At 41.9% G+C, this 13,945-nt stretch overlaps 2 protein-coding genes across 3 annotated transcripts in view; both read left to right on the top strand.

Annotated features, from left to right (window-relative positions):
- Window positions 1–8,449, top strand: part of grk5l (G protein-coupled receptor kinase 5 like) — a 35,453-nt gene extending 27,004 nt beyond the window's left edge. The window contains exons 6-16 of one of the 2 annotated variants that reach the window (XM_081610539.1): window positions 123–215; window positions 1,652–1,715; window positions 1,805–1,945; window positions 2,052–2,242; window positions 2,333–2,370; window positions 3,392–3,481; window positions 4,143–4,351; window positions 4,449–4,586; window positions 4,693–4,830; window positions 4,924–5,051; window positions 5,140–8,449. In XM_081610539.1, coding sequence (XP_081466665.1) covers window positions 123–215; window positions 1,652–1,715; window positions 1,805–1,945; window positions 2,052–2,242; window positions 2,333–2,370; window positions 3,392–3,481; window positions 4,143–4,351; window positions 4,449–4,586; window positions 4,693–4,830; window positions 4,924–5,051; window positions 5,140–5,188 — 1,279 coding nt within the window. In that variant the 3' untranslated portion in view covers window positions 5,189–8,449. Of the gene's footprint in view, window positions 1–122; window positions 216–1,651; window positions 1,716–1,804; window positions 1,946–2,051; window positions 2,243–2,332; window positions 2,371–3,391; window positions 3,482–4,142; window positions 4,352–4,448; window positions 4,587–4,692; window positions 4,831–4,923; window positions 5,056–5,139 lie in introns of both variants that reach the window. The other variant, XM_081610538.1, reaches the window with a different exon arrangement.
- An 89-nt stretch (window positions 8,450–8,538) lies between these two features.
- On the top strand, window positions 8,539–13,888 carry star (steroidogenic acute regulatory protein). Its single transcript, XM_008419148.3, has 7 exons — window positions 8,539–11,090; window positions 11,293–11,400; window positions 11,896–12,026; window positions 12,165–12,323; window positions 12,420–12,604; window positions 12,701–12,794; window positions 12,892–13,888. The coding sequence occupies exons 1-7, from the start codon at window positions 11,027–11,029 to the stop codon at window positions 13,009–13,011; spliced, it is 861 nt and encodes a 286-aa protein (XP_008417370.1). The 5' UTR covers window positions 8,539–11,026; the 3' UTR covers window positions 13,012–13,888.
- The last annotated feature ends 57 nt before the right edge of the window (window positions 13,889–13,945 follow it).

Genomic DNA, 13,945 nt, shown 5'->3' with positions numbered 1-13,945 from the left:
ACCTGTTTGTCACATGACCAGATTTTTAACCACTCTCTCTCTCACTCATTTCTCATGCTGAAATTTAGTCCATGTGGTATGATCAGAGAGGTTTGACTGAGCTTTTTTTTCTTTTCTGCCAGGGCGGTCCATGAGTACCTGAGTGGAGCTCCGTATTCAGACTATCAGAACAGCATGTACTTTGACCGCTTTCTTCAGTGGAAGATGCTGGAGAGGTTTGTTGGGTTTTGTTTCGACGCCTTGTGGAAAACAAAACTAAACCGCTAGATAAAATCAAATAAAATCAACGTTAGTCTTAAAGGTCATGCAGCAAACCAGCTGGAAATGTTTTGCAACAGAAGATTTATTAGCTAAATCAGTTTAGGCGAGGTGAATTGTTAATATCTGAGATTTTATTGTTGCATGTGTCGATGCTTCGAGATAGAAAGTAGGTTGTAAAGCTGTTGCATTATTTACTTTAAGTGACATTTTATCTACGGCTTGTAATTCTGCAAAACATTTGCTATCTTTAGGATTAGAAGTATGATACGAAATGCCAAAACCTATACCGTATAAATCAGATTTGTTGAAACCAGCGGGGGAAAATGCCTTATAATAAATTAATCAAGCCTTAAACTCATTCTTTCATTTTTGCATGTTTAATTTAATCAGTGTGAGAATAAGTATTGTAGTAAGTACGGTGAACATTTGTGATGCTGTGGGCTATCTTGTCCTTCAGTCATATAAAGTATCGCCATCAGAGGTATCAGTACTTGTTGCACATATGACTTTGTTAAAATCATATTTCTGAACTCTAACAATACTCCGGCATTTTGAAAGATGAAAGGAGCCCACAAGATCACAACTCCTCCACCATGCTTGGTACTACAATGTATTCCTTTACTGAGTTAATATGCAGAAATTAAATGTTTAAGATGTCTAAATGTTTCAGTGAGATTATGCTAATGCAGTAAAAGATGGATGTCTTAAAAGCTTTCATGCATCTGAGCAGCCAATAATTTGAAGGGCGCTGCATATTTGTAAAGGAATCCTTTAAATTAAAGCACGGAAGAAAAACTATGCAGTAAGGGCCAGATGTGCATCAATACAGAAAGCAAGATAAAAATCTGTGGTTGCTTCTTATCATTTCTGTTTTTGTTAGCAAGGTTACTTCAGTTACTGCAGATTTGCATGAAAGAAACAAAGTGAGTGGTTTCTTTTAAAGGTGTTTAATAAACGTCGATTTGGAACCGAAATGTATATCCCGGCTGATTTCAGTCAACGTCTCTGTCTCTGTCTCTGCCTCTGCCAAGACTTTATGTGGAAGCGTAAACCTTTATAAACATTCTCTGAATGGAACATCCGTCCTACATTTGTCAGATAATAAATCGGTTTTGGTTACTATTTGCATTCATTTCAGGGCAGGATCTATGCCCCTGCTGTGAAAATATTCTATGCAAAACGCATATTGAGGTCATTCAAAGTAGGCAGCAGGCTCTCAGGGCGGCATTGATTGCATCTGTCTGGACAGTGAAATTACACCCAAGAAGCCCCACCCTCTGTACAGGAAGCAGAGTCAGGATGGCATTGAGCTCCGCAGATGATATCTCTGACTTGATCGATACCACATAACCACCTATTAATGGATTCTGTTGTATCTGTGTACCGTCAGGCAACCGATCACTAAAGACACATTCAGACAGTACCGGGTGCTGGGAAAGGGCGGATTTGGGGAGGTAAGAGAAGCGGCTGGGCGCTACATCTAAAACAGACATTCGGGATTTTCCTGTGACACACTGGACAATATTCTTGCCGTCCTCTGCAGGTGTGCGCATGCCAGGTCAGAGCAACAGGGAAGATGTACGCCTGCAAGAAACTGGAGAAGAAGAGGATCAAGAAGAGGAAAGGAGAGTCCATGGCTCTGAACGAGAAGCAGATATTGGAGAAAGTCAACAGTCGGTTTGTTGTGAGTAAAAGTCACTTGCTTGAACGTGCAGCTGCGGGATTTCGTCCCCGTGTGTGTCAGAACGCGGTTTCCCCGCGTCACGTTGCACGTCTCTGTCTTTCCTCAGGTGAGCCTGGCGTACGCGTACGAGACCAAAGACGCACTGTGTCTGGTGCTGACCATCATGAACGGCGGCGACCTGAAGTTTCACATCTACAACATGGGCACGCCGGGCTTCGACAAAGACAGGGTCCAGTTTTACGCTGCTCAGATCTGCTGCGGACTCGAGCATTTGCACAGGGAATCTATTGTCTACAGGTAGCAATCTCATGTGCACGAATCTGGCAACGCTATTCCTCCACTCTGTATGTGAAAGATTGATGACTGGTGATTCTTTGCTGCTTTTAGAGATTTGAAACCAGAAAACATCTTATTAGATGATAATGGTAAGTTTTCTAATCAGATTTCAAGTTATAGCAAATAATGCCATTTTTACAATGTTTACATTCATACTAATCATGGGCATGAATGAAGTTATTTTCAAAAACACAAACTGGATGCTCAAGTTTGCATTTTTATTGTGGGTTTCCTCTGATCTACACAGTTCCAAATTACACATACAGGTGAAAATATACACACACAGCCCCAGACAAACCACACACACAATTTAGTCGCTAAAAAGCTTCTGGCTTAATTCTGAACGTATGTTAGACCTGTTCCTGGCAGAACATGGCTAGTTTATTTAAACTAGTTGCTCTCCTGACACAAACCTCCTGAAAATCCAGTTGTGTCCCGGATTCGTCCAGCTGGTTTATATTTAAGTTAAAGAATCCTGAGCTAGTCCTTTGCTTTTATTATCTGTCAACTTTGTGCGACACACCACTACCACAGGCACTGAAACAGCCCCTCAGAATGAAGCTGCCACCACCGTGCCTGATAGTTTTTAGTGTTCCTATGTCTGAAAGTGTACGTGATTGTTAATGCGCTTGTTGTCGTTGTGGCTAAAAAGCAGTCTTTGTCCCGTCTGACCTTTAAAATGTTTCTCCAGTAGATATTTAGTTTGAAAGCATGACTAAAATGACCAGCTCTCATTCGCTCAGTATTTGTGTAATCTCAGCCTCAGTGATCCCTGGATATGCATACCTCGCCTGCTATGTGTTACGTGTGCAGATTGGAGAAAATCTTCTTTGAATTCAATTGTGTACATTAATTCATTGTTTTTGAAAATATTTTCATTTTCAGTGAAATCATTCCAGGTTGAGAAAATAATTGCTAAAATCCACCAATTAATCAGACATTCATGCCAACGATTAGCGTATGAAGCTTTTCTCCGACGCTGGAGGACAGTACTTTGTTTATTTAACTAATACCTCAGAATTGTAGTAAAATGTAGGGTTTTTAAAAGCTAATTAATTTATGGGCTCTTTGTCCACATAAGTTGATAATGTACCTGCTGCTTTGTTGCAGGACACATTCGGATCTCTGACCTGGGGCTGGCCATCAAAGTGCCTGAAGGAGAACTCATCAGAGGCAGGGTGGGGACAGTAGGCTACATGGGTAAGAAATAACTCGCTAACGACACACTGACAAAACAAGCTGTTGGGGGAAAAAATAAAATATGTGCAACATTTTATTTCTGAGAAGAAACCTTGGAAGTTTACCAGCTAAAAAAGTTTCATTCCAGGTATTTTCTATGCATTGCTGGAATTTACTCAACTAATCGAGCTAAAATCTAATTATTAGTAGTATTATTAAGATCACTTGGTTAATTTGGCCTGTCTTTCCATGTTATTAAAAAAATAAAATTGGTTTGTGGCTAAAATATTACTTGTAGCATTTTTTCCTAACGAACACAGCTAGGGGGCGCTGTTTACTGCCGAAAACGTCCTTGGGCATGCTAGCAAACTTTAACCTCAACACGTTAACAAGTTCGGCCATCGACATGCAAGCAAGTTGCTAAACTACTCTTAAAACATCTGACATTCTCGCTCTAGCATAGACATTTCTCAACCACAGTAACAATTCTTAACTTTTCCTCAATTTATGAATTTAGTCATAATACAACCCACATAAACAAATTAGCCTTACTGCTCCGTGGTGGACACCAGAACAGGCAAATGAGATAAGCTAACATCTGACACACAGCGTAAAACCTGGGATATTGTTGTCATTATATTAACAAACTCTTCTTACTGCTATTTTCCCCTCCTCTTTGCAGCTCCAGAGGTGATCAACAATGAAAAATATGCCATGAGCCCCGACTGGTGGGGACTGGGCTGCCTCGTTTATGAGATGACCGCGGGACGATCGCCCTTTCGTGCTCGGAAAGAGCGAGTGAAGCGGGAAGAAGTGGAGAGAAGGGTGCAGGAGGAAGAGGAGGAGTACAACGACAAGTTTACAGAGGACGCGAAGGCGATCTGCAGAATGGTGAGGCTGTCTGCAGACATATCATACAGCTATGTGTAGAGGCAGAGAAATAGATAAATATCCTGAATGACTCATCTCTGTGCTTCTGCCTGGCCAGCTGCTCACCAAAGACCCCAAGCAGAGGCTTGGGTGTAACGCGGATGGAGCAGCGGGCGGCAAGGCCCACTCGTTCTTCAAAAACATCAACTTCAAGAGGATGGAGGCTGGAATTGTAGATCCTCCCTTCGTGCCTGATGTGAGTGCTTGGTTGTTATGGTGTGCTCAGATATATCAGTGATAAATGTTCTGCTAATTTTCCTCTCGACCCCGTCGCTCTCCCCCCGGTCATTCCCTTGTCCCAGCCTCGGGCCGTGTACTGTAAGGACGTTTTGGACATAGAGCAGTTCTCCACTGTCAAGGGAGTAAATTTGGACCAAACCGACAACGACTTCTACTCCAAATTTGCTACGGGTTGTGTTCCCATCCCATGGCAGAACGAGGTGAGCCAGGCATCCCTAGATGCTCCGTTCACTTTCAAATCAGCAAACGTTTGACGTTCCCCGTGTTTTCGTGTCCTCTGTTTCCTCCTCTAGATGATAGAAACAGAGTGTTTCAGAGACCTGAACGTGTTTGGGCCTCAAGGGACGAGACCTCCCGATCTGGACTGGAATCAGCCGCCGGAGCCACCCAGACGTAGCCTGCTGGACAGGATCTTCAGGAGGCATGTAAGCGGATGTGAGCGCACATACGGCGGAGGATCCGGACGGGCTCGCTTAAACTAACCCATCTCTCTCCTTGCTTCGCCACAGCACCCAGACGTGTCCATCTCCAACAGCCGTGTGCAGTCTTCCAGTGTAAATTCTGTGGACTCCATGTCCAACTCTGCCCCCTAGTGGCACAGCTGACAGTGTGGGACCTACTTTTAACCCACAAACGTACAGATGGGAAGGAGCTCGGAAGGGCTTCCCTGTTGCTGATTGGTCCGCAGCTCAAAGGCCTGAGCAGCAGCTGGAGACAGCCTGTTTGAAAGCCTAAATGGTCGGGAAGGGAGGGGAGGGGTCAGGGTGGGGGGATTGACCGGGCCCTGAGATCCTGGGCAATAGTAGTAGGACACTTGATGTTGTGGAGATGTTTGGAAATATTCAGACAAACCTTACTTTCCCTCAGGATTGTTGGACTGTAGAACAGAGCCACTGTTGTTGTTCTTGAACCAGAAAAAGGATTGAAAAACAAACAAACTGATAATCAGGGGATTCACTGTATAATAAAGACCACCACAGGGAATAAAGGTTGGGTAGGGGTGGGTGGGGGTAAGGGTAAGTGAATTTTGTTTTTCAAAGAAAAAAAAGGGTCTTTTTCTTTGGGTTTCATTTCAGTCTTGTACTTTCTAGCTTGTATCTTGTACCAATATCTCTCTCATCTCTCTGCTTCCCCCTGACGTGTCGCCATCTGCACAACTCTTAACTTATTCTTTCTCCGTTCTTCACCTTCCAGACCTCAGATCACTCCTAAACATTCAGAACACGCCACCTCAGCAACCTCAAACACACAATGTACATTGCCTTCGCGTACACTCAGGCCAAAGATTGCGGTTCTAGTTTTGTGATACTGTTGTCATGTTGAATTGTTGGTTTTTTGAAGGTTTTTAGCTGTTGTGTAGAACTACAGGAGGATCAGAATGTGTGATCCCATTTATAGACTTTTCTTTAAATATGAGCCTGCAGACATATCATACAGCTTCAAGCACACACACATACACACACACGCATACAGTACAGCGCCTTCCAGAACTATCCATACCTCCTGAATAAGTCATCGTTAATTATAACCACAAGCTTCAATGGGTTTCTTTGGGAGTTTATGATTGACTGACACAATGTAGCCCATGGCATGTCGTTTTAAACTTTATTTAAACTAAAAATCTAAAAAGTGTGGCATGCATTTCCATTAATTCCTCCAGTAAATACTTTATCGAACCACCTTTTGCTGCATTTGGTGTTCGCCTCTTACGGCTTTTTCACATATTTTTGCCAATTCTACTTTGCGAAATACCTTGAACCTTTTCAGATATCTGAAGACTCTCAACTGGATTCAGACTTTATCTTTGGCATTCCACTGCAGCTGTGGTTCTGTTCAGGGTCCTGGTTCCGCTGGAAGACGAACCTGTCGGTGTATGTAGAAGGCTTTGTCTTCTTAAACTTGCATCTGTGCTTCTCCCTTTCCACTTTTCATTCAACTCAAATTCAGTTCTACTCAAAAATATGTTATTTATCCCAAAGGGAAATGAAATGTCGTCACAATTCGTACCGTCCTGTTATCTTCAGAGTCGTCGTGGATGTGGACACGGCGCTGCTGCTCCAGCATGCTGCAACTTTGAGCGGTGCAAGTCTAGAATAGCAAATTGATGGGTTGTTGAACATTTTTCTGTAAGAGGCTCTTCTAAGTTTATGTTATTTGAGAACTCAAAACTGCTTAAATATCTTGACAATCTGCCCCCAATCTCTGACCTTTTTGGTTTTCGTTATGCTGTTTCTTTAGTAATGTTCTCTAACAAACCACAGAGGGCTTCACAGAACAGCTAGGATTAAATTTGAAAAAGATAGTCTTTTTTTATTATTAGTTATTTCAAGGTATGAGAGTAAAAGGTGGTCAATACAAATGCATGCCAAACTTTTCACATTTGTAGTTATAAAAAAAAAAAAACGTATCATTTTCTTCCACTTCTAAAGTACATGTGCTGTTTTGTGTCCTGTCACACAGTATCCCAAACGAAAGCTTGTGATTGAAACGCGACAGAAGGGAGTAGCTTTGCGAGGCGCCGTACTACGAACACACTCAGACTTGTGAGAATCGTGTTGTGTTTTCATTGCATGGACAAGCGTAAGTGTGGACAGCTGTATCCCTTTTCGCTTCTGCATACCTCATTCCTCCGACTCTGCCATCTTATACACGCGGACGTTTCCCTCGGTTTACGGCGTCACTTTATATTTGGCATTATGTGGAGTTTGACAACTAATTAATATGCTGTACAGAAACAGATTTCTCTCTTTTTTTTCTTCCTTTTTTTTTGGTAGTTATCTGCACAGTCCCCATGGAGTGGAGAGGAACACATGCACTCAGCATGACTTACAAGTTGCACAATTTAAAATACCATTGAGCTGTTTTTGTTACCAAATGAAAATGTCTTTCCTCTGATCATTAAGGCACATCCTTGTATTGATACCGTCACAAGCCGCTTGTTTTTTTTTTCTACACCCGAGACTTAAAAGTGTTCTTCTCGCTCTCCTTATGCCTTTTCCATGTAAACGATATTGCTGCGTAGCCATTGCTGTCTCATGTACAGATTATTTTTTTATATATTATTTTTTATTTTTTTGTCCGTTTACACTAAGCCCTCAGCGCTCTTCAAAAATGCCTCACAAATCTAAAGGGTCTTCCTCTTGTTTTGTGTCCCAACTGTAACCCGAAGACAGGATATCGAGAGCTACCTGAAAGGTTTACCTTATCTGAATCTCCTTTAATCAGCCCAGCTCCTTGGCATCAGAGCTGAGGAGGAGGAGGAAGAGGAGGAAGACACCAGAGAATCCCCACACAAAGAAGTGGCCTTCTCGCAGCAGCACAGCCAATTAAAGGGAAGGAGAGCACTGGCTCTTCTGCTTCGTTTTTAAGAATGTGGTGTATTTCCCTGTTTTAAGCTGGCGAAAGCTGTTCCATGCAGTAATTTTAATCGTCCTTACCGATCTCACACAAGCCTGTTTGTTTTGTTTTTTTTTCTTTTCCTCTTGAGGTGAAAAAGAAAAGGAAAAAAAAGTATCTGACTCAGACGGAAGTGCCTCCTTGTTAGCATGATTTCCAGACAATGCCCACACAGACATCAGCACTTTGTTTATTATCTGACTGTCATGCTCTGTTTGCTTCGCGGGGGAAACACAAATACACATAGACTTACACAGTTTGTTGGAAGGGAAGGGAAAGGAAGGAGGAGTCGCAGACGGAGCGGAGTCTATGAGGGAATTTTCCTTCTTAATGTGATGTACAGCAAAGTGCTGAGTGCATGTGAAAGCCAAACCCACTGTGTCAATCAAGTCCTAATAAACTGTATCATAGTTTGAATACTCATCTGTTCGTCTGCCTCTTTCTTTCCCCCGACTGCTCTGTGGACTTGACCGTGACGCCACATTCACACACGTCGCCGGCGTGTTATAAGCCATCGACCCAATTCCCCTTTTTTATGGCTTTTGCACTCGAGCGGAGATGAAGTGGCGGCCATGGGGGTGGCCATTCATTACTCTGTCAGACTAAACACACCAAAATTAAAACATTTGTGTTGAAGAATTGAAGTATTTTGTTTTAAGTTGTTCAAATGAAGAAAACGAAGATGGCATCCGTTTCTTTGATCCCTTCAGTTTCAAAATATGAACAAATATTAAATAATTATAGAAATATGTGTATATATAAAAATACAATATTCTTAATTAGAAATTTATTTTTGTTTCAGAGACAAAAACCAGCAGACTGAACATTTCCTAATAAAGAACTGAATACCTTTCAGTTCATTCAGTTCCTTTTAGCTGTTGTCTTAAACTTTTGATCAGCTGATGAATGACTAGATTGAGTTTACATGTCACTTTTAGTAAATCGCTCTGTTTCTTTTGTCTCCTGTTCCTCTTTCTTTCTTTTTTTTTCCAGCATTTTAAAGTTTTTGCTGTCGTTACTATCCAGCTGTGTGGAATTGGATCACCTTGTCTTTCCACTTTGATCAGCAGTGTGGATTAAAAACTCAAAATGCAATTTTTGTGTTAACGTGGCTCACCTGCTTCTCTTTTAAGCTGAATGGTATAGTTTCAAAACCACCTTGTCAAGACTTGCTGTGAAAAATATGAGGTTGAAGTTTATGACAACAAATGTGTCACCATAGCTGAAATTTTAGGTCATGATTTTCCCTCCCCCTGACAAACCTACTGATTTACTGATTTACAATACGCTCCACATTCCAATGAAATAAGAAACGTCTCAAGCAAATCATAATGTAAAGCATATTAAAAATCTGTTTTGAGGAAACCAAAAGCTTCAGAAAGCAATTAAGAAAAACCTTCTTGTTCTTAGACTGTTTATCGTTAGCTTTCAACTTTGGATTAACTTTTAGACAAAAGTGATGTGATGCAAACCGGAGCCTTGTTAAAAGAAAATCACGTACTTGCCAATAAAAAGGGAACTCATTGGATCAGGCTTATGACCTGGTTTCTAGTTCTCTTTGTCTCGTGTTTCTTTACTGTACAAGATACATGGGAGTTTTTCCACTGCGTGATGAATCAAAACAAAGGTAAAATAAAACGAGCAACAAAACGAGCAACACGTCACACGCCTGCTTGCTCTCATGTTGAACGAGTTAACCCGACCGCAAGGACGTGGGGTCACAGTTTAAGGTGACTTCAGTTTCTATTTTCTTCCTGCCAGAGACTTATTAAACGCCTCTTTTCTCTCTCTCTCTCTGCGCTTGCTCTGACTCTGATCCCATAAGCGGTTTCCCTCTTCACAAGTTTCCAGCTCTGATCTGATCTGAGCTGTTGCCTCTGACAGCTTTCTTGACGAGGAGCCTGTTGAGACAATATTACCCTTAGATAACTTGTGTTTGGATTGGATGGAGTAAGCAAGGTTCCTAAAACACGCACACAGCTTTATGTAATTTATCCTTACCAAATCTAATCATCTATGCTTTTGGGTGAAATTCCAGAAACGGTAATCTGGCTGATGATGCTAGAGCATAAGAGGAAACAAAATGTTAATGTTAAGACTTTTAGGAGAAGATAATAGATGTAATGTTAGAAAAAAGAGACTCATACAAAGCACATACAACAATAAATGAACCAAAGGTTATTTTGTTCGAAACAATTTTTTATTGGATTTTTCTTTTAACTATTGACGTAAGATAACAGTGATGCTATAAAAAGATGAACCCTTCCTTGGTTTTGGTTTATTAAAGTTTTCATAGGAATAAAATAGGAATAAAAAAAATATTCTGCGCTTTAAGAAAAAAAGTCCACTGAATTTATCTATTTAAAAAGAGAATCCATGAAGCCAGATGGAGTACTCGAGTTGCTGACGTGACGTTTCCTCCTATGACATTGAATTTTTGCCAGTCTTATTCTGAGACATCCATCATTCTTATGGGAGAAAGGAGCCAAACTAAGAGAAACATTGTTGCCCTTGAGTTGCGGAGTGATTATGCGGTCATGGTCCGTGAGGCTGGATGGCTGAGTCACTCAGGGTCTGCCCCACTGACCTCTCTCTTCTGGATGCCATCCCATGCGGGAGGCCGTCTGCGCCTTGGCATGTTTGTTTACGTGTGAATCCGTGGGCCCGGGCACTGGACGTTATCTCACACAGAGTTTGTGAGAAATGCTTGTCGTGTCCGTTGGAGTGTCCTTGATGACACGGCCGTTGGATCGGTTAGTCGGTTCTCCTGTTTATCTATCTGGTGATAGCAAGATGGCCTTCGGGGAGGGAGGGAAGCTCCTATATATACCAGAGCTCTCAAACATCCCACAGATAGAAGTCGGAAAGCCTCTGCAGCTGTCTCTTCTACTCTGCTGAACCTTTGCATCCCGGACGTAGGCTAACCTCTTGCTTGTGTTCCCAGTTATTTTTAACACTTTATTTTTCAGTTTAACGTGCCAGAAACTCCTACAAAGCAAAATGCTGCCCGCAACTTTCAAACTGTGTGCTGGCATCTCCTATCGGCACATGAGGAACATGACAGGTGAGTGAACGAATCCCACTGGGCTGACAATCAGCTGCCTTGACCTACTTCTCTACCGCCTGTCTGACTTCCTGCTTGAATCCACACTTTTTCCAGCTGAGGTCTGCATGAACAAACGAAAGAACGCAGAGCAGAGCCAAATGTGGTTCTTACGTTTTTCTCGCAGTTTCACCTGTAAATGTGATGTTCTCCTGCTTTCCAGGTCTTAGAAGAAATGCCCTGACAGCAATCCATTATGAGCTGAACAGGCTGGCAGGTCCAGGCCCCAGCAACTGGATCAGTCAAGTCCGCAGACGGAGCTCTCTCCTCAGTGAGTTGGGGGTTTTGTTGCCCGTTTTATTTTACCTTTGTTTTTTTGTCCAGGTAAATCTTAGTGATAAATGGTGTGTCATTTTCAAGAGAGACCTGTTTTAAGAGAATATTGATACATATTGGCAGGAATGCAGTATCAAATTTTGGACCCTTTGTTTTTTAGCCATATTGCTCAGCCCAAATTCTCACTTGATTCATTTCTCTCCCACATATTTTCCCCATGATATTAGATAAAGATTTTTAACTTATCTCTGGAGAAAATGCCCAATTGTCACCCTACAGCAATGTTTGATGCACCTTTTACTTGTATTTGCTGAAAATGTAGATTTTTAGATTGTCAAGATCATTGTTGGGAATGTGAAAAACATCACGCTGAGCACCTAGATGCATTAAAGTCTCTGAGATTTCTAGTTGTTGCACTGAATTTACAAAGCTACAACACATGTCATCCCAGACCCGTGGAGTTGGAGTTAACACATGCTTTCTGCTTAAGGCTCTCGCATTCAGGAGGAGGAAGTGTACAACGAGGAAGAAATGTCCTACGTGAAGCAAGGAGAGGATGCACTGCAGAAAGCCATCAGCATCCTCAGCGAACAGGATGGCTGGACGGTGGAAACTGTAGCTGTGAGTACAATGCAGAAGCCAAGCTTTCACTGAAGTTTAAATTAACTTTGGGTGTAATGGATACAACTCTCGGACAGAAGCGATCCATCTTATTTGGCGAGGGAGATGACTGCTGGATCTCTTCCCGCATTTCTGCAGGCAAACGGAGACAAGGTTCTGAGCAAGGTCTTGCCAGACATTGGGAAGGTGTTCAAACTGGAAGTGGTGATGGAGCAACATCCCGACAACCTGTACGAAGAGCTGGTGGGAAAAATGGAGCAAATGGGAGACTGGAACCCCAACGTCAAACAAGTCAAAGTAAGACGGAAATATTTTACTGGGGATGACTCTGGAAACGGTGCACAGGTCTTAAACTCACGGTCATTGGTGACGTTTTAAACCGGGATGTCCCAGATTCTTCAAAAGATCGGACAGGACACCATGGTGACCCACGAAGTGTCGGCAGAGACGCCAGGCAACGTGGTGGGACCGAGGGACTTTGTGAGCGTCCGCTGTGCCAAACGTCGAGGCTCCACCTGCTTCCTAGCTGGAATGTCCACTCAGCATCCGAAAATGCCGGAGCAGAAAGGTGTAATCAGGTAAACGAATGAGGCGGATCATCTGCCTGGTATACTGACACACAAGATTATCGTTCAGATTTGTTCAAATCAGGCATAATTTGTCACACCTTGCAGAGCCGAGAATGGGCCTACCTGTATAGTGATGAAGCCTTTTGCTGAAGACCCAAATAAGACTAAGTTCACCTGGCTGCTGAGCCTAGATCTAAAGGTACATCAGAATACTGCAATCACAAACCTAAACTAAAAACTGTGTCCAAAAGCCATGGGAGTCTGTCTAATCCCAGATTTGTCTTTGTTCTCTGCAGGGCTGGATCCCAAAGACAATCATAAACAAAGTGCTCTCGCAGACGCAGGTGGACTTTGCCAGCCACCTCAGAAACAGGATGGCGAATAACGTTTCCATGGAGACGGCTCACGCCTGCTGACACGAGACGCCTCTTGAGCCAACAGAGAGAGAGAAACTTCTGCTCATCAAAAAAAATCTCATCTAAATCTGCTTAGAGTCACTGAAAAAGTAGACACTCCAGTGAGTTTTAGCGAGATCCTGGGAAGGTTGTGCTTTTCTGAAATCTTGAGAAAAATCTCAGCACTTTTCATTAAAAACAGAATGAGTTAAACACACATAATCACAACGCTGTCGTTGATAAGCCTATAAAATTTAAAATATATATATTTTATTCTATATATGTGCACTGTGTGCACTTCTACCTGATATGGGTGATTGTCAAGCAAAGAAGAGAGTTTTGATATTCACCCTTTAAAATTGTATCAAATTTTAATTATGTCCTTTTAAAAACACAGTTAAGAAATACTCAGATTTCCCAATCAAAAGCAGTTATGCTCAGATGTAAACATTTTGCACTTAACATTTAATGGAGTTTAAATTACAAAAAAATAAAAAATAAAAATGTAAACACCAAAGGAGAGTGCACTATATGTGAAATACAGCCTGTTTTTTTTCAGCTGCTATACCTTTCAGTGTAACCCAGTCCTTAATGTATGATCATGCATTATTTGTTAACAGAAGTCAAGACTCTGGGTACTCATAGCATTTTCCCCTATGTAATACATATATTTCTTAACTGACCCAAGCATCAGCCCTTGCTGACGAGTCTCTTTCAGTATCAACCAAACTAATTTCCTTGCCCCTGTTTGTGAAAATGCACTTTTATGTCTGCATGTTATTTATTGATTTTTGCATAGTTGCAGCGACTGCAGGGTGTCACTGATATTTGTGCTTTCAGAGAAGAAGTTTTAATAATTGTGTTGGATTAGAACTGGAATAAAGTCTTGTTGAACATGTATCTGGTCATATGTTTAATTTACACACGCATATAAATATTAGTTTTGCAAGCATAC

This window comes from Poecilia reticulata, chromosome 9, assembly GCF_904066995.2.
Source record: "Poecilia reticulata chromosome 9, P_reticulata-male-v2, whole genome shotgun sequence".
In the NCBI taxonomy this organism is placed as follows: domain Eukaryota; kingdom Metazoa; phylum Chordata; class Actinopteri; order Cyprinodontiformes; family Poeciliidae; genus Poecilia; species Poecilia reticulata.
Note: the sequence above shows the minus strand (reverse complement) of the source record. Positions and strands in the feature narration are given on the sequence as shown.